The 22716-nt window shown below is 37.8% G+C and overlaps 1 protein-coding gene across 6 annotated transcripts in view; it reads left to right on the top strand.

The window, feature by feature from the left end:
• Positions 1-2794: 2794 nt before the first annotated feature.
• Positions 2795-22716, top strand: part of RNF180 (ring finger protein 180) — a 77596-nt gene continuing 57674 nt past the window's right edge. For all 6 annotated transcript variants that reach the window (XM_053932032.1, XM_053932030.1, XM_053932031.1 and 3 more), the window contains exons 1-4: positions 2795-2876; positions 7855-7993; positions 10113-10208; positions 13876-14811. In XM_053932032.1, the coding sequence (XP_053788007.1) occupies positions 7892-7993; positions 10113-10208; positions 13876-14811 (1134 nt within the window). In that variant the 5' untranslated portion in view covers positions 2795-2876; positions 7855-7891. The remainder of the gene's footprint in view (positions 2877-7854; positions 7994-10112; positions 10209-13875; positions 14812-22716) is intronic.

Raw genomic sequence — 22716 nt, 5'->3', positions numbered from 1 at the left:
TGTTAGAGGTTCTCATAAAGTACCTGTGAGCTGGATACACTCTGCTTTGTCATGGACATGAAAACAGAATGTGCCACTATAGCCCTGCAGGGTGCTTGAGTGCACAATGCCCCCTGCACAGACCTTCAATGCAGTCTTCCCGAGACACAATCAATACCTCAGAACAGCAAAGACACTCTCTGGTTTCTGATTTACTGTGTTAGTTTGGCACTGATCCTTGAACTCCCACCACAGACTTACGGGGCTATCCCAGCAAAAGGCATTCCATATATAGCCTGCCTTGGAATTAACTACTGCATCAGCCTGTCATGAGTCCTAAAGCCACAGCAAAATTCATCCTCTTTAGTCTTCCACAGTCCAGCTGCTCTGTGACAGACAAACACTATCTATAACATAATACAGTTAACCACACAGTACACATGAATGGCTCTGAATATAATCTTGTAGCCAGCAGCAAAGTTTCATTTTTCCCCCTTCCATTTGCTGTTGGTGTTGTAATGAACAGTTTCCACGTGTTCCCCAGAGACTCGGGCAGGGCCTTCTTAGTTCCCATGGCAACACTAAAAAAATTACTAACTCTAGCTAAGTACCGATATTGAAATGCTAATTAGCTAATTGCTCTGTTTGTTTTCTCTAAACTACCTGGAGATAACTGGCCTCCCACCCCTCCACGCTGCCATTCTGGGACTAACATGCAAATAAAAACCCCTTAGGATCATGGGAGTATTTTTAGGAGATAAAAAGGACTATAAATCAAAACCTGAACACAGTAGAGGAGTCTAGGCAAATGCCCTAGCTGAGGAAGAGGGAAACACATCCCCTGATTGACTTTTACCCATCGCCATCACCTAAGAAAGAATAGACTATGTTAGGCTGTGAGAAGCAGGGAGACAGACAAAGAGAGAGCCCTGGTGCTGTCACCGTGGAAGGAGCAGGGATACGTGTTGTTCTGGACTTCAGCAACAGACTCTGCATGCCACGCCTCCTCACCCTCTGGCCACCGGTGTGCCACAATGAAAGAATAAGGGACAGCTGCTGCTCGGGACTCCAGTGACAGACTCTGCACGCCTCCTTCCTTTCGGCCACCTGGGAAAGCTACAATTGCAGGGGCGAGCTCTGTGTCGAGCCCCCTGCCCAGCTGATCTTTTTAATAAAGAGCTGAATATTAATAAAGGCATTAGCCCTGTTCATTTCAGCTCTGACATGAGCCATATAGTCCTTTTCATCTCTTAACCCCAGAGCAACCTTCATTACTATTTCTCTCTATCTGTGCGATGCCATTAAATTCAGGTAGTCCAACCCTACATCCTACTTAAACTGATGTAAATGAGATGAAAAAAATTAAAGTATCTCTCTCCTAATATTTTCGACATTATTTTATGTCAGAAGTTGAGGCCTGAAATGTCTTTAAATCATAATTTAATCTGTATTTCTTCTGTTCATCTATTTCATGTGTTGCTCTATAGCTTCATCAATTAAGTTTGCTAAAGCTTGCCCTACAAGCTGCAATTCTTTGACTGATAAATATTGATTTTTCTAATAGTAATTTTAGTCTAAATTTAAGCATACTATAAAGTATGCTACAAGCATCCTACTTGTGATGTGCTTTACTGTGTCTACACTAAGAAAGAAAAAGTAGCAATTACCACAACATCTCACGTTGTAATCTTTGTGCACTTCGTAATCTTTGCAGTGCACTTGGGTCTCCATGACAGCCCAGATCTTCCTGTGTCCTACATTATCCAAAAGAGCTACCTGATAATATAATCTTGTCTTGACCTGCAGGGATTGTATATTGAAATACAAGAAAGATCACGGAAATTATATCTCATAAATATAGAAGAAAGCCTGAAATGGAGGCCTCAGTTTTCCAAATCACCTCCAAAGGCAAAGAAGTGAACAGACTCTAACTTAATTTTCCTCAGCAATCTTCCCGCCCTCCTTACTCTCACATTTCTTTAAGATTGTTCCATTCTCGTGTCTGAAGACTGTCATTAGCATCATCAGCAGATTGTCAGCTAAGAGCATGTATCAGCTCCCGGTCAAGCCACAGTGTCACGGGGAGACTCCACTGAGGTGCAAAAGACGCGTCGTGGATGGAAATCGCCAGCTTGTTTCTCTTGGCTGCCGCGGCACACACGCTCACCGGCCTGGGGCCGCCGTGCCGCCCTTCCTTCCGTGGAACCCCGCCTGATGTGCAGCAACTTCCTACACCGATTCAGAAGTGTTCTTCATTCCCTCGCCCCATTTCATTTAACGCTTCCTCCTTTCTCTTGGTGTATATTAGGACAGAAGGGGGCTGCTGAGGACACCCAGCCTAGTAGGTGACGGCCGGCGGGCGCTCACCGCTCCCTGCCATGTCCCTGGCCTCGCTCTGTGAGAGTACGATCTGTGAGTTTGGGTTGATTCCTCGGACCTGGAGGAACGCAGTTTCTTTCCCAGAGCCCATTGAAAAGTCAGCGTTCATTCCCTCAACCTTAATTCCCTTCGCCTCTCTTCCCCCTGGTCACAGCTTTCCGCCGGCGCTGACCCCACCCCGCTCCATCTCTGCCAGTCAGGAGACGAGAGGACGTGCCAGCCTCAGGGCTCGGCGCGGCGCAGGTTAGCGCGGGCATTGCTGTCGTACTCGCGACAGGAGGGCCGGCCCCGCCGCCGCCGAGGGTCCCCCGCCGGCCGCAGCGGCCGCCTGGGCGGGCCGGGCTGCCGCTGTGTGCCTCCCGAGGGCAGGAGCGCGCTGGCGGAGCGCTTTTCGCTGCCGTTTGTCTCCCGTCTCTTCCCGTTCGCGAGAGCAGTTGCTGCTGCGCAACCCCTTCCCCGCCCGCCCGGTCGCTCCAGTGCCGTCGCCTCCTCCTCGCAGCCCCGCACGGCGCGGCCCGGTGAGATGAGCGGGGCCGAGGCGGCGGGAGGCGCCGCAGCCGCCCGTGGGGCCGAGGCGGGTCCGGGCCGGGGGGGCGTGGGGTGCGCGGGGTGAGCGCGGCGGTGCGGACACCCGCCGGGGGAGCGGCCGGGCTGTCCGACCCCGGGTAAGCCCGGCGCCCGCCTGAGGGGCAGCCCCGTGCCTTTCTGCACGGGGTTAGGGCCTCCGCCGGCCCTCAGCACCCGGCGCGCCCGGTCGGGCCTGGGCGGGCTCGGGGGTGTCCGGGGGCTGCAGCAGTGCAGGGACAACGGCACCCTACTCCTGCTTGTTTCGGTCTTCACTGTGCAACAGCTAATGCCTGTGTGTGTAAGAGCATGAAACAGGCAGCTCTGGCCTTGGGATCTCTTGGAAAAACGAGATTACACACTGATCCATGGTCTTCCAGTGACCCGCCAGGTCTGTTCCCTGTCAAAGCCATTTACACACTCCATATCGTAGCTGCGCCTGAGCGACTATAGGCAGTATGCAGCATGCTAGCAAGTCAAGAAATACGTTGCAAGTAACTTTTTTTTTTTTTTTTTTTTAACATCTGTTTATTACATGGGTTAGTCTTGGTACAAAAGTATGACACTGGCATTAACTGACATCAACTTCATCATACAGAAGCTGATCACACAACGGCTGAAGTGGTAGAAGAGTTTGTAGATTAGGAGATGCACAGAAGCAGATGATGCATCTTTCTGCTTCCCCTCTTTGGCAGCCTGGAGACAGTTCTTTAAATTTTCTGTCTCTCCATCTTAAGTGCTATTTTATTGAGATACATTGTTGAAGTAGGTTTTTTTAAGCGTTTCTTTCATCAGAAATACTTTGGAGATCAGAAACTAGCAGGAAGTTTTTGAAGTGTACCCTAATGTCTTCCATGGTTGTCTCTGTCTGGTAAAGTATCAGTTCCTCCTTTTCTGGGAACAGGGACTTGGGGTATGGACTGTTGTTGGCTAGGACAGCTCATTTTCTCTGTCATCCTCCTACAAAGCTGACACTCACCTAATTTTTTTTAAGACTATCAATAACTGTTGCTGAAGTTTCAGTGCCCTAGTTTCTTACTGCAATCTAATTATTATTGTAATTTTCATGGCTGCAGTATTCTGAAGGGGTTATAGGTGATTTTTGAAGAAAAGGCATTGATAACCGCTTGTGCTGCTACACTTATTTTCTCATTTTTATGTATTTGTGAATGAAAGGCAAGTTAATTGAAATTCTAGACCAGATTTCAACAGAAATTTAGGTAATTGTGTCTAGTTTTTCACTGTGAGCATATGAAAAATTTTAATAGGAGTTGTACTTCATGGTTTTTAGCAATTTTTTTGAAGACAGAATGACCAAAATGTAATATATTATACAATTTGGACTTTATAAGAAATTTAGCTATAAATAGGCATTATATTTTTTTCCCCTTGAAAATTTACGTAATCTGTCTAGTCTTCTTAGCTGGTAAAACTTCAGTGAGTTCTGCATCCAGGACTTGCATTCAGCAAGAATAGCTGACCTATTTGAAGGAGTTCACAAAATAGCAGTGGTAGTTGGAGATCAACAAAGCATTATCTCTGAGGAAAATAAAGAAAGATTTATTTAGTTCAAAGACAAGACTGAAGGGGAGCTAATATCTAATAAGTGTTTAAAGTTGTAAAATGTTCTGCATGGAAGAAAAGGAGCTATTCTGTTCTCTGTATTCACAGCAAATAATGGAAATTAGAAGAAAATTCAATTTAAGTATTAGAGGAAAAGTTAGTAATAAGAGGTAAGAACACAATGAAATAGTTTGGGAAGGCAGTAAAATCTTCATCAAACTCTAAGAGAAGATTAGACCAATGATTTCCAAGAAAGGGAACTGAGACTGACTTGGAAAGGAAGTCTTAGGACCCTGCTACTGGTTTTACTGGGACTAAATGAGCTCACACAAAGCAACTGACCTGAAAGCAGTATAGCCACAACACACATGACCTAGTACTAAGATAAAAAGGTCCACTCAGAGCCTGACACTATTTTTGGAGTTCCAAATGGAAAATATTTTATCTTTATGTAGGCACTTTTTCCTGAAGGAGAGCAAGATGTCTTTTAATAGTCTTAATGCAAACCAAGACAAATGAAACTTAAGAAAATATATCTAAAACACTAAGGTTAAACTGCATTTAGCGAAACAAAAACCCTTCAAAATCCTGTGTTCATATGCATTTATTTGAACTTATATGCAAAACAAAATAAAAGTGCATGCCAGTGTGATAAGTGAGAAACAAGATGTGTGTAGAAACATCTGCAATGTGTTAACATGCATCTGTAGAGTTTCTTTTGTCCTATGTGAGGACTGCAAAAGACACACACATGAAGATTTTTAATACACCTACTTAATTTTTAAATACTCATAGGCCAGAAGAACACTTCAGTCTGCTGTACCATAATATTAAAAAATATTAAAATAATATTAAAAGAAGTATCCACTTGAGTTGGATTTTTTGCATGTAGTCCACTATCAGCACTCTTGGTTACACAAAATACAACAAAATACAACCATGCTATGTCATTACACATATACTATGCACTCATTTCTCTCATGTAAGTGTAATTTTAAAAAAAAGATATATGCTGAACTAAGAAGAACCTCTCAAAGGGTGTAACTAACTAAACAAAATAAATAAATAAAAGACCTTTTATTTTGCAGTAAAGCTTGAAAGATGTTATATAGATGATGAGGATGTTTTACATCAGCTCAAATGCCAGTGATCCTTAGAGAGTCTTTGTTTGTATGACTTGAACCTTGTCTTTTAAATACAGCAGGTGCATTTATTCATCAGTCTTTTATCTGATTGTTGAGAGGTCTGTCACCAAGTGGTTTTTGCCCTGCTCCAATAATCAGCTTCAAATGAAGCAGCTGTTCAAAAGATAGCAAGATATCCTCTTCTCTAAGGGGAAAAGAATGCATAGAGAGACTTAAATATATCATTTGGATTAAAAAAGTACAGCATAAAAAGTGTTGCAAGGGATGTATCACATCATATCAAGAAGGTATTTGAGTAGATGAGGATATGCTGTACCTAAAAAGAATGTCTGAGCAAATGTCTACATGCAAAAGAATGTCTACATGCAAAATGTCTTTCAGTCCATCCTGGTTGATCTTAGATTTGAGGGTCACACTGAACTGTTGTAAAATTAAATTAATTCTAAAAGTGTATTATGAATTTGTGAAGAATAAATTAATTAGAACGGCTTTAAAGTGTTTGAAATTCATAACTGATAATCATTCTCTCAATACCCTGTGGTGCCTACTGTTATAACAGTAAAGGGGTACAAAGTACATCTAAAATTTATCAGAGAATTAATTTACATTTAAAAAAAAAATAATTCATAGACAGGTTCATTATTTGATATGTTCCACTTTTGAAATGTGTCTGATACAGAAAGTAGCAGCACTGACATATGTAGGATAGTAAAAACTAAGTTTTAGTTAAGTAAAAACTGAAGTTCTGCTTAGGTCAAAGCGTTTGAATAATTCAATTTTTGTCAGGAACAAGACAGGTTACTAGTATAAGTTCTTAGCTTTTATGTGTCTTTTGCATGATCTTTTACTTGTCTGTCTCAGGATTCGTTAATGAACCCTTAATAAAAATTCATTTTAATTGTGATATTGCAAGGAAATATTTAATGTTTGCCTTAATTGCACTTCTTAAGCTGAGAGTGGATCTGATTGTTGAAAACTGCACATATACTTGAGCTCAGAATCTGCTGTATATACCCATGTTTCTGCTTGTCCTTGTCAAACTATATTTCAGACCATTACTTTTGTAGAAAAGTAAAAAATGCGATGAATGAAGATCTCAGATGTAAATAAAAAATATTAAGTAACTTCTCTGTCTGTTTCATTGTCTTTGATTAAATCAGAAAAGGCAGAAAAAGGAAAGGTAGAAATGGGGAAAATGCAAGTCTGTATGTTTCAACAAGGCAAACTGCTCTTCAGACAACCTTTAGTGAAGACCTCATAGTTGTTTTAGTTAGTGAAAACTAAAAAAATTTAAATGTTAAAATTGTTGCAAAATTAGATGTTTGGACTCTGAAACTTTTTACAATGATTTTTAGTTTTATAGTCCAGCATGCCCGTCAATGAGTGCTGTGCACTTTAGCACTCTGAGTAGGCCTAACTCTAGTATAGAGCTTGAGTTGCCATGTAGATGGAAAAAGAGGGGTTTTTTTTCATGTTGCTAGCACAAGGGGGTAAAAACATAAGTACTTTGAAACAAAAGTTGGAGGACCTTTGGAGAAAAGGTGACAAAAAGGGAAGACTTTGGAACAAGGTAGAGAAGACCAGAGAGACAACCAGGATGCAGCAAGACACAAAAAGAGAAAATATAATATTTGTCTTGTCCTTCTGATAGGTCCTTTCCTTAATGTAGGTCCTGTTTCACAAAGAGGTTAATACAGAGGTCCTTGAAAAATGGTTGTACCAGTAGTGCTCATCCTTGCACACAAACTAATTTAAGGGAGCAAGCCTCCAGGGGCATGTTGAGAAAAGAATCTGTCATCTCTGGTTTTATGCTGGCATTCATTATTGTTATGTGGCATTATATGTGTGTATGTTTATTTATTGCTTAGGGTAGCAATGACTTATTGCTATGGACATATTCCAGAAAAACTGGAGTTCTCTTATCTTCTGTCCAAATATTGGACAAGCTTTTTGTTTCATTGATTGGTCGGTTTCATTTTATTTTATTTTGATTTTAGTTGTTTTGTTGTTGTTGCTTTCTCGTTCTTTTTGCAACCTATAAATTAAAACCAGCTGTTTCACATTACTATTTAAAACATCTAGATGGCATGCTATATAAAATCAGAGTGTATTTCTAAGTATTAGTCTCCTCTGCAGTGTTGAGAATATTTATGGACTTTAAGGTCTCAAGAGAAAAGTAGTGTTTCAACAGGTGACCAAATTGTATGCTTTGTGGTCTTTACAGGTCAACATACACAGCTGCAAAATCCCAACTTGACATAATGAACAACCAAGAGGCTGGTGTTCTCTGTTGCTGGAGATGTAGGAAATATATAGCAAATTCTGGTTTTTTTGCAAAATGTAATGGGAAAAAAACATCCAAAGTAAGTATCGCTTCTTCTAAGGGAGTTTGTAAGTTCCTCCGGTGCAGTTTATTTTAAATGAAGGAGAAGTATTAGACTTAGCCTCACTTTGTAATTAATTTCTTGTAGAGGTAAGTAGTAGAGACAGTTCTGTAGAGAGTAGTGTAGGAAATAATTTTAGTGAAGTCAAGTAGGCAGTGATCACCTTCATGTTCCGCCAGATGCAGGCTGGTGCTCATGGACACTTGACTAGTAGCCTGTATAGAGCACTACCATTTCTAATATAAAAATGGGATTTGGTCTTGATGGTTTTAAAGCAGTCCTTTTTTTGTTTTAATATCTCTTAATGGACAACTCTTTGTGTAGAAGATGTATTTTAAAGACTGGTTCTAATTTCCACTGTGGTAGTTAACTGTGCGTAAAATGTCCCTACATCAGAAAATTTTGCTCTTAATTTTTTGAATATGGGCCATAGTCTGTGCACAAAAATAGCTCAGAAGATTATTCTGCCCTGAGCAGGGTTATTCCCTGCTCAGTAATTTCTATGTGTATTTAAAATAAACAGAAGGATAATTACACTTAATAAAACCATGACAGAGTATTTCCTACTGTTTTGTAATGGCAGTTACTAATAATAAAGAGCTAGGGTCTTTCCAAATGTGCCAAAAAGGCTTACAGCCTCTTGAATCAAAATTAAAAAGCAAATAGAAGAGAAGGTGGTGATGTTTTTTATTAATGTGTTAGTAATGCAATAACATTCTTTTGCACACTAGAGGGGCCAATAGATGTAGAAACAAACTTAGTTTTTAAGATCATGATAGTATTATCAATAAACCCCATTTTAATCACTCTGCTTACAGAGCTTGAAGTTCTGGAATAATTTTCACACTTTATATTTGATGGTTCTTTTGTGCATGGTTTGAAGTGATTTTTAGGGGGGAATGTGGAAACTCCAGCTCCTTCCATGGAAAAAAATGTAGTGAAAAGAAAGATATCTTTGTCCAAGCTCCCCATGGTGGATCTTTCAGTTGTGAGTGGAGATCCACCCATCATTGCACACAACTGAAGTAGCTTCTTCTCCACTTATGTAGATAGCAAATAAAAAAGTGTAATTTAACACTATATCTAAAGAGATTGGGAGAGAAAGACAGTACTATGATGAGAAGACTAATATTTTCAGCATGTTTTCACAGATGAATTTTAGACCTTCAGACAAAAACATAGTTGAATAGTGAATGAAAATGTGGAACAAATTTTAAAACAAATGTTAAAGTTACAAACACAGTATAAACACTAATAATTATATCCATATTGAAGTGCAGGTGGTCTTCACAGATAGGACAAAAAGCCAGCATAGACATGATAAATGGATTTGTCTGTCTTCTGTCAATACTTGGAGAATTTTTAAAAGCTTCTCTCTTCTGTCTATAGTTTCACTTTTAATTTGCAGCAGAATGAAATTTTTGTTTCAATGACTTTAATAACATGGGTGTCGACAACTTTCCTTATTCATAAATTTTAACAACTGATTTTAGGACTTTCTCGCCAGAGTTTCCTTATAATTTTAGCCATCCCTGTAACACTAATTTAGTTAGGTAATTGCATTTATATTAGTATTAATTAGTGAAATGCTGCAGGTTTTAGATTTCTTTTTTCCTCTTCACTTAATCACATTGTTGCTGTAAAAACTCCAAATTTGCTAGGATTACCTGGTTACTCTGTTAGTTACTCTAAAAAGAATGAGAAAATTAATTCTACTCATTGCATTTGTGCATTGCTGATCACATGTAAATGATAACTTTTTGTCTTTACTGAAAAATTATGCCAGCTGACAGTGATACTAAAATCAATTTCAGATATTCTTGGAAGGCCTGCAACTGCATACTTTCTGTTCTTTTAAACGAAATAAAACCACTCCAGACGCCTATATTTCCACAGGAGTTTGCCCAGTATTCTTAGATTCAGAAATAGAGAATTACTGACAATATCTACCTGATTTTTAGCTTAAAGAAGTACATCATATTCGAGATTTATTATTTGTTAATGTTTACTGGTTTTAGGGAGCTGACTTCTGGCTATATTCAAAGAAAAAAAAAATTTACATAAATTTTGATTATCAGTGTAATTGTTTTATTAACAGATATCACAACCTTCAGCTGCTGCTCAGAATTCTTGCAATGTTTGGCATGTGAGCTTAGAAGCCGTTCCAGAGTGGGTGAAATGTCTCATTGAAAAGGTAGATTCTTTTTCTTGCACCTTCATTATTCAGAATGTAAAATAATTAAGGGGGACAAATTTCAAGGATACTCTGTTGGCAAGGACCAGAGACTTTATGACTGAGGGAATTCTTATCAGGAACTTATATCGTTACCATTTGCAGATGGTTTTTTTCCTCTCTTAAATGTTGTTTGATTTTGTTTAGTTTTTAATATATGCATAAGTGCTACAAGTGATAAATTCTGTTTCCTGCCCTATAACAGATGAATGTGTTTATGCTTGTCCAGATAACTGTCATGTACATCTTTGCATGTTTGTCAATGCTTAATATTATATTTATTACCTAATCTTTGGGGTTTGCTTTGTTTTGATCATCATATCTTGCAGTATTAACATACAGGTTGACAGTGACATCAGGAAGCATGTTTCCCCATAAAAGTGGACTGCAGATTTGTTAAGAGATCCGTTTTTGGAATATGACCTATTTTATACTTAATGTGCTCTTATGTCATATGAATATGAAGTAGATACCTTCCTGCAAATTCAAAGGTCTGATGACAAGCCAGCATCACTGCTTTTGAGTTTTAACTGCCCATTTGTAATTTACAAACCATCTCATAAATTTCCTGTTGTACTGACTGCTTCAGTTCGTTATTTTTTCTAAGTTGTTTTAGCTCTAGAAGTTAATGTTGTGGCATAGATACTAATAAGCAGAAGCAGCGTTTTTTGCCACACAGACTTTTGTTTTATGAATCTTTGATTTTGATAAGTAAATTATATTTACATTCCTTAGACTACTTCTTAGACTTCATTGTAAGATTTTGCTATATTTTAAGTAATTTCTGCCCTAAGCAAACCCATACTGAAAATGATGCACAAAGAGAAAAAAAAAATTGTTATGACTGTAGAACTAAGCATTCAGAAATTTAAAAAACCTTTATCTTCCTTCTTTGTATTGCTCTCTGTGGGGTTTTTTTGTTAAACATTAATTAATTAAACTTTTTAAAATTAGTGATCTATTTCAATGAATATAACAGAATAGTTATGTTCAGAAACACTAATCTTGGAGGTGTGTTTGAAAATTCCAGCTCATGAGTTATGAGTTATGGTATGAGTCACTTTACAGTATTGCCTAACCATGAATCTTTAATAATAAGAAGGCAGTTTTTACAGGTTTTTTGCCTCTTAAATTATTTCAGTACAATTGGATTCAATATTGATAGTAATAAATTCTTTTCACTTTTAGCTTTTAAATTATTCTTTTGCACCTTTAGCTTTTGCATTTGAAAACCTGGAGGGTCAAATTGGGGACTGAGGAAATACAAAACCCATAGACTGCTTGACACATTTGCTTAAGGCTGCAGAGGAGCAATTCTCCTCTGGTGAAAAAGGCAGGCAGTGCAGTTCTCTGTGTACACCTTTGACATCTTTGTGTTCATTGTGTCACTTAATAACCTTGGAACTCTTGCCTCATTCACTTTGTCTCCTCTGGCAAGATCCTGTGTTTTTATGGATAAGTGCAGGGGGGTGCAGGGTGTTAAACGATTCTGACTTATCTCCAGATCCTCCTGAGCTCTGAATAATTTTGTGATCATGTGTTATTTTCTCATGTGTTATTCTCTGATCATGTGTATGACTCCTGAATCAAAGGCTAAATGATTTTGCATAAGCACAAAGTCTATTTGCAGGCTGTAAAAACCCACTGCTTCCCAGCCGGTTCTTTTTTGCCATCTGTCCCTGTTCTTAATCAATCTCCTTGGATTTCATGTATATATTAGTATAGTTAATCTTCAATAATTACAAATATGTAGCTAGTGCTGCTAGTGACCTTTATTGACCTGGATTTTCTGTTACCCAGTTGTTTTGGTTTCCTTTTCTAACCATTTCAATTTTTTCCTCTTTATGCAGTCCATCACTAAATCTGTGTACCCTCAGCTCCCTTTCAGATCTTGCTGATTTTCCCCCACCACCTCCTCCACTAGTAGGCTGTTACTTCTTCTACTGATTCAGTGCTTCCACACTCCATTGCCAAACTCATGCTAAATCAGTCCCAGGCTCCTTGGTACCACACCTCATCTCCCAGTCTCTGTGCACATAGGATATAGAGATGTCCTTTTTCCTCCATACTGTGTCTTGCATGTCCATTTTTTTCAGTCTTCTAGCCTTCTTAATTTTCATTAATCACTCTGCCTCTCCATTTGAAGATTCATTGCTATTTTATTTATTGCTAGGATGCTATTCCATGCCAGAGAGACTCAATGAAGTCACTAGAAATCGCTTTTCTCTTAATTTTAGTGTCTAGCCCCTGGCATCTGGGAAATAGATTGTGGGAGACTTAAGAGTATAGCTCTGAACAAGCTTAATTCTTCTTTGGGAATGACATGTCTACACATTAGTCAACCTTATAAACTGAGCATGATTTTTCATGTTTAAAGAATTCTCAAGAATTTGAAAGCCTGTGATTATATGTAAACTCTTCTTTTTTCTCCAAGTTCAAAAACTGTCCAGATTCAAATGGATTCTCATAGGTGCAATGAAAGACACATCTTTGATATTTTGTGTAATTTTGGGGTTTTAACCTGTAAGGCAGAAGTAAGTTTCTCAAGTTAGTGTTTCCAGAACTTCCAGCATTATATGTGAAAAATAACCTTTTTTCCCACAAAAGTTGCCGGAGGCTTTTTTTTTCTGAAGCTGCTTTCTGACATTTTCTGTAGCTTTCAATAGGACAAGCATCAGTTATAGACACAACTTTCCAAATCACCTTGAAAGACATTTACAACTGAATGCAATGCTTAAACTAGAAATATCAGGCAGCTTCTGTATTCATGGTTCTTTAGACACTCAAGTGAGTGTAGTGTGTCTGGAGTTGATAATATTGTTTCTCATCTGGGCTTTGATCCTACAAACACTTGTGTAACTTTAGTCCTCAACAGGTACTGCTGACAGATGAATGTAATTGCTGAAAATACTAATAGTTGTCTAAATATATGGGAGGACTAATACTTGTATTAATGTGTAGGTGTTTATAGATCTTTGATATGTATTTCCATTTGAAAAAGTGCCTTCAAAGTTGAAAAGAAATTAATAGAATTGTAAATAATGAAAATAACTGTTTCCTTATATATAGAGTATTAAGGATTTGTCATGGTTTCTGCACAGAGATTATGTTTTAATGCTACATACACCAAAATACAAGTACCATTTTAATCTTTTGTGGGGTAATCAAAGTGAAAAGCTATATTCTTTTTGTAAGAAATCTTCTTCCACCGTACTTAGTAAATGTAAGAAATGTAGCAAGAAATGTATCAGCGCTCAGAACACTGAGCTGTGCTTGCCAATTCCAAATTAACATGGGAAATTGATTTCACTGCTTTAAATATCTAATGTTTTCATTAGTATTGTAGCATTATTCTATCTGTGGACAAATTATAAACATATTTCAAAGCTTGTAGATTTTACAATGTGTGTTTTAGTTTTCTTAGAGTTAGTTGTCAAAGCCAAGCTTTGACCAGAACATTATTTATGGTGGATTTGCTTTCTGCTGTGAAGTGTCTTTTATTCTATTTGAAAAACAAGATAAAAATCCTCTTACTAAATAAGAAAATAACTTCAGTAATTATTTGTTGCTCATTTATTTTCAGTGAACATGTTGTGTGTTTTTTTTTTTTTTTTCTCTTTGTCAATAGGCACAATGGACAATTGGAAAACTGCATTGTCCATTCTGTGAGGCCTGCTTAGGGGGATTTAACTTTGTTTGCAACAAAGAATGTTCCTGTGGACAGTTAGTAAATATACATTTCTTCAAAACTTGGACTGAGAATCCAATTAAATTGTCAAAATCATCAGAGAAACATTTGCTTCTCAAAATTCAGTCTGGTTTTAACAAGGATACCTGCCATGAAGTGGTAACTGCAACTTTGGAAATCATAAATCAAGGGCTTTCCTACACAGCTAGAAGTAATAATGGTGCTGGAAGATTAACAGAAGCACTTTGTCTAGAAGAAAGAGTTCCCAGATACAAGATAGAAAGTAAAAAACTTCCCTTAAAGGCATTAAATCAAAAAAGAAATCTCCCTTTTTCCTATCTTATAAAAGATACATGCACTGCAAAACCTTTTCACAGAAGATCATGTAGCTTGGATTTAAATATCAGAGAAAGACTTGTTTTGTCATCTGTGTTATATGAAACTTGCAGCATGGGAACACTTTACTGTGGCCAAAATGAAAATCCATCTGCTTACGTACAAGGGAGCTTGCAATTAGAATCCAGTAGGAAAGATGGTAGTTCTTTTCAGTATCTGTATAGTTCCAGGGCTGACATACTACAAAACAAATTTCAAGTTACTTCTGTTACCACATTACTACACAGAGACACTGAAAGTGAGTGTGATTTTGAAGTTACTGGACAATGTTCTGGGAGTGTCATTGCTGATGGGTCACCATTTTTGATGAATCTTTCCTTGCCTGCAAGGGCTGTAGAAGACAAACAGTACATCACACCTGGTGGTCTTGCGCAGCCTATGAGCATTTCCTTCAACCAAAAGCTGAGTAAGAGAGAAAGAAACAAGTCAAAAAGCCTGAGGAGAAAACGAAGAAGGCGAGAGCAATGTCTACAGAAGCAAGTAAGTTTTTAAAATTAATTGTGCTTCTTTTTTGGTAAAGTTTGACTTGCTTTTAGAAATAATTCTGATTTTTTAATGTTGTCTTTTAATACTGGTTTAATGTGGAACTGTCTAGAGTCAGCTATCATGCAAGCAAAGATTTATGACCCCCTTCCTACATGTAGTTTTTTTCTAATTCCATTGTGTCAGGTTTTCTTTCTGTGCAGAATCCAAACATGATGGGTTTTCATTGGCCTTCTTATTGTTTTGTGATGTAATAATAATTTCTAGTTGGAAAAAACACAATGAAATTTAATCAGTGGGATTAAAGAAAAACTAAAAATTTGAATCTTCTAAATGAGAAACCCTACCACGTCAGAACTTTTGACTTTAAACTAATGGCATTTTGAATTTACTTTACAGTTAAGAATTTTTTAAATGCCTTTATTATTTGTTGTAAGGTATTATATTATAAGAAAATATTTTTCTGTGAGTAAAGAATTGTTTACTGCTATTTAAAATATTAGTCCTTAATAGGTAAATATTTTGCCTGCAAATCTTACACAGATTGTTACATATTCTTATCAATTGTACAGCAATGGTTTCCTTCTTTAAACCATCTAAAGCAGAACAGAATTAAAGGCGATAGGCAGTCACATTTTTTTGGTGGAAGGCTGGGAAGAAAAGCCAGTCATAAAATGAATAACCCAATTTTGGTTTGCTCTCAAATTTAGTACAATGACTAATGATAAATATGCCTTTAAAAGATAATTTCTCATCATAAATTTCCTGCAAAAAATAACTGTGTGGTAAGCAAGAGCAAACTTATTAACTAATCAGAGAAATAGTATCTACTCAAGCAATTATTCCTGTTTTGGGTAGGTTTGTCACTGTGAATTCAAGATTTAATAGAGATACTTAGAAGTGTCTCTCTCAATTATATGTGAGAACCAGCTTGAAAACATAATGGGTCTGGGAAATCAGTCTTTTCAGTATGGTATGCATATATTCTTTCTTCTATAGGAAGGCTTTTTGTTTTGCTTTAAGACTTAAACTACTATTGAGACCATTTGAAAACTTGCTCTTATAAAATGCATCTCTAAAGCTGAGAATCTGGATGTCTTAATATTGAATACTTGTTTTCTAATAGGCCTAAAAAGATTCTTAGCTGTCCAGATCCTTAAAATGGCTTGAAAAATTGCAGATCTGTTGTTTTGGTAAAAGTAATGATGATGCAGAAGCACAATGTATATTTTTCATTTTCATCACATCACCTACAGTTTCTCCAGACACTTTAATCTTTAGATGTTACTTTCAAGAATAAAGCATTGTACAAATTTTCTGAATTTTTGATAGCTAAGAAAGAAAGATACTTTCAGACCTTTTTCTTATTAAAACATGCTTAACCTATTCCTACATTATTTTAGTTACATTTGTTAAGATCTGATTATTGGAGAGACACCTCTACCCAAATTAAGGTGCAAATGAGACCATATGCTGAAGGCAGTAGTATGAATTTCATTTAACAGTAAATGGGAGGTAGAGAGAGATAGAAAAAAATAGAATAAGAGAGGAGGAGGGTGAAAAAGAGTGAGAGAGACAGATTAAATAAAAAGGTATCGCCAACCATGGTTCCAGACATCATCCCACTGGTCATCTTCTGGTATTCTCAGTAGTGGGTGTCCAAGGTCACTCAAAACTTCTCCCCATTTGTACACTTTAGCAAACAAAGGAATCAATGTTCATTTAGTATACAGTTCTCCTATTCTCTTGGTTAAATGATCCACTTGCTTCCAATGCTGATTAGTCCCGTGCTCAGTTTTCCTCTTCGTTTGAGTCAGTGGGCCATGCCTCTTCCTTCTGAGCTGGACCCTGTCAGAGCTGATTGTCAGCCCAGTTGCTGAGCTGACTTTCCTTACACCACCCTGTGGCTTGAACACTGTGTTCCAGGAACTTTTCCTCAGTTCAGGGATTGTCCATGAGGATGATAGAGATGGAGGCACTATGAGAAAATACAGAAAAGCAGAAGCGATAACACAGGTCATCATCCCACATAAAATAGCGGTGCAAATCATTAAAAATACAAATCCAATTGCAATTTTCAACCCTGTCCTGATTAACCACTGCCCCTAGCCAGTGATACTCAAGGATCTGAGTGTTGTTTAATGAGTAGTGGATGTGATGGATTCCGCAATACTGTGCCTGTTGGATGTAGGCCAAAATTAGCATAGAATTACATAGTGGGTCTTGATTTTTAAATCCCATAGACCTGTATCCCCAGCAGATACATATATCATGTATTAAGGTGGGTCAATCAGCCTACTCTGAAGCAGATTTTCTTAGTACAATTGATTACACTATTGCACACTGGGAATAAGTGTGAATGGGTTTGTTGACAAGGTGTGCTTATATACTTCAGAGTTTTTAAAATAGTGTTCTCTTTCAACCATGTAGGTGAAAGAATTTTATAGGTAATGTTCCTGTCCAGCTTGGTAATTCTATAAACCATGGAAAATTAACTTCTAGAATAAAACTTTCAGATTTAGTTATATTATGCCAGGTTGCTTTTTAATTTGGGGCTTTTAAAAATTTTTGTTTGTTTGCTTGCTTGTTTGTTTGTTGTTTTATGGGGCATTTTCTGTTTGCTTGCATTGCTTGTTGGTTTTTTGTTTGTTGGATTTTGTTTGGTTGGGCTTTTTTGGGTTTTTGTTTTCTTTAATTTTTATTTCAGGGTGCAAATCACCCTTGTCACATTCATTTTTAATTGCTGCCAGAGTAAATTGCACCCACAACTGAGAAGCAGGTGTGGTGCAGAATGTACTAGAGTAACCATATTGATTAGCATAAATAAAATAAATTAGGTAAAGTTAAAATACTCTGTTAGGACACATAGTAGGAAAGTCCGTGTACATCAGACATGTTCAACTGGGAATATAAGTCTCTGATTTGATTTGGTATGCCTCATGATCGATAACATATTTGGTTCCAAAACTGGTCACAGGTAAAGTTGCTTAAGATCTGGTAAACAGCCTTTTTTTGTTTTACCCATGCCCCTTTTGCAGTCCATGGCTGTCTGTTCTTCTGGTCTAGAAAGGAAATGGTCACCCATTTCCCATGGAACATTTTCTTATGTTTTGTTAGGATTATTCAGTTCATTCATTAATATCTCTGAAAAAATGTAGCCAAATCATCATAAATCTAAAGCCTTCTGAGGCAGAACTGGTTCATACATATTTGTATGATTCCAAATATGCATAAATTCTTATGCCAACTCACAGGTTAAATTTTAGACAAAATTATACATTTATGAGATAAAAGTAAAAGCTCTTCCCACACATTTTTTTTTCAGTAAAAGACAAAATAAACTTTGCAAAAAATCAAATTAAGAACACATAAAATGGTTTGACTATGGTCTCCCATCAAGTTCACTTGCAATGAAAACAAATCACAAACATTGATAAACTGATAGTACAAGCAGTTATGGTGGCAATTAAAATTTTCATTGGTTCCATGCAGCTTGGTCTCATATGTTGTCAGGTTCCTATAAAAAGAAAAGTGAAAATTCAGCCTACTATGGACAGATTATTAGGAGGATGGAAAATCCATCCAGTGTTGACTCAGAGGTCCTGTGTCTACCACGAAGATTAAAGGCCCTAAAGGAAAAGTCATTATTGTATCTTCTTAGCTGACTTATGTGAACTTTCTCATGTAAATCCACTGGTTCATCCACTCTGAGCTGGCTCTTTTGATCTTCAGTTTGGGCAGGGGATGCTGGCACTCCTAGAAAAAGAAAGCAACACAAACTTCCTGGCAGATTATCCCTTAGAGTTTTAACTTCTGTTTCATGAAGTATTTGGTGCACTCCTCTTGTTGCTTCCCTCATCTTTTCATGGGGCATTCCTCCAATTTATCTCAAATTTGGAGGGAACAAGACCACTTGTAAAAATTTGAGAAGTGTCACCACTTGTGAATTAGGGAGTGCTTTAATGGCTTAGCCCAGATTTCTTTTAGGGTTAAGATTAGCAGACTTCAGTTTCTCATCCAGGAGCCATGAATTAACGTTATCAGTTCGGCAGATAACACTGGCTCTGTTTACTCCAGTGATTTTACCTCTTTGCCATCCTGAAAGTATACCCAGATTTTCAGTATCCCAATGCATTAATGTTAATGGATTTCAGTCTTGCCTGATGTATGGCCAGGCTTTGATATCTTAGTAGCTATAAAAGGCACCATTTCAGTAGCTATTGGCTGATCATGGCAATCATTTTTGGTTTCAATTTTAATTAACATGCTACTGCCTTGTCATGAGGTTAACATTATTATTACAATGTTAACATTAATGTTACATTTTGCTCTTTAGCAGAACAACATACTCACGCACTGTCTCCCAACTCCTCCACTGAACAAAAACAGGTCCAGTTACAAGATCATGTTTTAGAGAATGTTAGAGGTTCTACATCCTGCAGTTATTCCCCTAAGATTCTCCCTCTTTCGCATGCACATTCCAAAGCTCTGCCTGAAGCTTTTGGACATCATCATGTTTGACAGCTAGCAATTCCTCTACTTGCATTCTTTTTTCATTTTCCTTACGTAACTGAAAGTACTGTTCTTTCAAATTTTGTAAGGACACCATTATTTCATCTTCAGATTTTTGAATAACCAGTAGCTCATTACGAGGAACCAATAGTTCAATTTTCTTGCGTCAACCCACCTGTCAGGTAGAAGGAAAACTAACATATTTTTCAAAAGGATAACAAAATTCTTTCTTTGCACTGGCTACCCTGGACAGCCAACTTTTTCAAAAGTTCCCTCAGGAGAAAACATATAACCTTCCTCAGAGGAAAGCTGTGGCAGAGTTACCAAGTGTTCCCAGGGAAGGAACCACACAACCCTCCTAGAGGGAACTCTACTATTGTCAAAGGCAATTCAGATCAGAGAACAGTATCCAACTATGACAAAAAAATGTTAAGATCCCATTATTTGAGAAACGCCTCTGCCCAAATTAAGGTGCAAATGAGACTATATGCTGAAGGCAGTAGTATGAATTTCATTTAACAGTAAATGGGGGGTAGAGAGAGATAGAAAGAAATAGAAGAAGGGAGGAGGAGGGTGAAAAAGAGTGAGAGAGACAGATTAAGTAGAAAGGTATCGCCAACCATGGTTCCAGACATCATCCCACTGGTCGTCTTCTGGTATTCTCAGTAGTGGGTGTCCAAGGTCACTCAAAACTTCTCCCCATTTGTACACTTTAGCAAACAAAGGAATCAATGCTCATTCTCTTGGTTAAATGATCCACTTGCTTCCAATGCTGATTAGTCCCGTGCTCAGTTTTCCTCTTCGTTTGAGTCAGTGGGCCATGCCTCTTCCTTCTGAGCTGGACCCTGTCAGAGCTGATTGTCAGCCCAGTTGCTGAGCTGGCTTTCCTTGTGGATTCTTTGTGTGTTCGTTATGAGTGTATCATATATTCCTTTATGTTCATTATCAGTGCTCCCCCAGCTTGTTTGCCTCTTCCTAGTCTGAGATAATTGGACAATATTACCACCTTTATCTTATCTCTAGTTCCTGTCATGTGACTTAACTTACTGTACAAATTTCCAGGAATTCACAAAGGCATATCCAACAGCGTCAGGGTGGGGGGCAGGTTGGTAACCAATGAGCAGTTGCCTCTTGGTATGGTTTGCCAGAATGAGCGAAGTCCTTTGGTGATCTTGATGGTGTTCGAGGCAATTTTGATATTTAAGTCTTTTACAATATTATATAGAAAATTATATACCGTTTATAAATGTTAGTTCTCATCAGGAAGCACAGTTAAGAAATACAAAAATTTCAAAATTAGTGTGTAATCTAAGTGATTGCTTTCAAGCTTTCAGAAGAAGGTACTTTGGTTTGGGTTGATTATTTTATCCTTGGTGAGAGTTTGCAATCATGGCATGGAATATTTAAATGGGTAGTTTCTTAGACTGTGTCAAGCTGCACATGCGGCTAGTGCAGCTGTGTTTCCAAGTGCTGAGGTATCTTCCCAGGAGAATGTTATTCTAGAAAGTCACATCCTCTGTACAGCCTGACATGTCATAAATGGCAATGGTCCTCTGCCACGAAAAAAACTGTAAACCTCTGGCTAGATGGAGTCAAAGAGTTTTAATAAATGGCAGTGACAAGTATATAATTTAAGTACTCTTTTAAGAATTATTTCACTGCAGTAGAATCCTGATGTGAGGTAAATATTTTCAAAGATGCCCCAAAACCACTGAGCATATCACTTTTATCTTTAATTAATTAAGGCTTTTATGGAGAGCAGGCTAAGATAACAAACCTGTTCAGACTTTGGAATTTCTTTGTAAATGCAAGGGCTGCTTTATTTTGTGATGAGATAACTATCGGTCAAAGGTTTTCTTCTGTCTTGCAGAAAAGCAAAGTGCAACCACAAACATTGTGTGGCAGCAGAATGCACTCTGTTATTAAATTGACCATAGGAGCGATTCTGGGAGCTCCTGACCTGCACTTCCTCCAGAGGCTTGCATTAATGCAAGTTCTGAGGTGTAGGTGCAGGACTGAACTAGCTAGCTAACAGTAGAGAGACCCAAGCTTCCTCTCCCTGTTCTGCAAAGGGTGGCTCTTCATGCCTGTGCAGGGGATGCTTGCATTTTTTGTGTGTGCACATCTGTGTTCATGGAGGATTTTTAGGCTTCTGTTAAAATATGATTATATTGCTAGCACATGTTAATTACGTAAATTGTTAGGATATGATAACAGCTACTTAAGTCTAGGAATTGCCAATATTAGTAATGTTTCTTGTTACGGTTGCTGTAGCTAAGCAGATGAAGTACTTCTTTTATAAATTCCATTTTGTGTGTATCTTATATTTTATATTGTTTGCTAATGAGGAATCTTGTAGTTTTCTGGAAGATCTCAGAAAAATATGATTTGTGATTTCTCCAGATACATTGCATTTTTTCTCACAATCATTTTACATAGAGGAAGACTCTGTAGTCAGCTTCAAAACCACAGTATCCTCTAGGAAAGGATCCTGATTTGTAGGGAAAAATACTGGCAGTCTTGCTTCATTTCATAATGACACTTCACTGATTCTTTTGTATCTTTTTGAAAACATCAGTATTTTATCTGACAAAGATGGCTAGCAATCAGTTTCCAAAAAGTCAGTTTGCTTTTCATGCTCCCAGTGATAATCTAAACTCCAGATAAACAGGTGGGTGAGATATAGCGTTGTTTATTCACACTGTCAGGTGCCATTATCTTGCCCCACAGCCTTGAGTTTTCAAGTTCACACTGATACCTTCTAGCAACCAAAAGTCTTGTAATGAAAGTGCTAGGCTTTCAAGGCTTGTGACCAAAGCTAGCTTCATCTACGTAAGTCTCTTGTTAATGAACACAATAGTTCACAGTTCTTTTTCTTGCACGGTCGTGTTTTTATTGAAATTGTAAATCCTTCATGTGTCTAGTTATGCATTTATGTACTCAGATTTCGTTCACTCTTTCTGTGATGATGCTAATAACAAAATTTATTCTCAAGTTGCGTATGGATCTCTCAGCTGGCTGCTGAGGGGCTAAAAACATACGGAATAACTGCTGTTAGTTGTTGTATCATAGAAAGATAAGAAAAGTAAAACAAATTAACTGCAGACATCTGGTCAATTAGAGAAATTGCTGTCACAGCTAAACAAAGTAAAGCTAAGCAGCAGGCAGGGCAAGGGGAGTCAGCCACACCAAGCATGGCTAGCCTCAGCCCTGATGCCTTTCAAGGTCAGTGCTGAGACAGTGGCTGTTCTTACAGCAGCAGTGCTGCATTACAGGGGTACATGAAGTAGTGTCTCTTTTTAGCTTCCTGATAAAAGAAGGGGATAAATTTTGGGCATGGGTTGCTGCTGAGCCAAAGTTTCTCTTTGCTTTTGCACTGGTTATAACCAT

This window comes from Vidua chalybeata, chromosome Z (genome assembly GCF_026979565.1).
Source record: "Vidua chalybeata isolate OUT-0048 chromosome Z, bVidCha1 merged haplotype, whole genome shotgun sequence".
In the NCBI taxonomy this organism is placed as follows: domain Eukaryota; kingdom Metazoa; phylum Chordata; class Aves; order Passeriformes; family Viduidae; genus Vidua; species Vidua chalybeata.
This window is presented reverse-complemented; position numbering and strand designations above follow the sequence as displayed.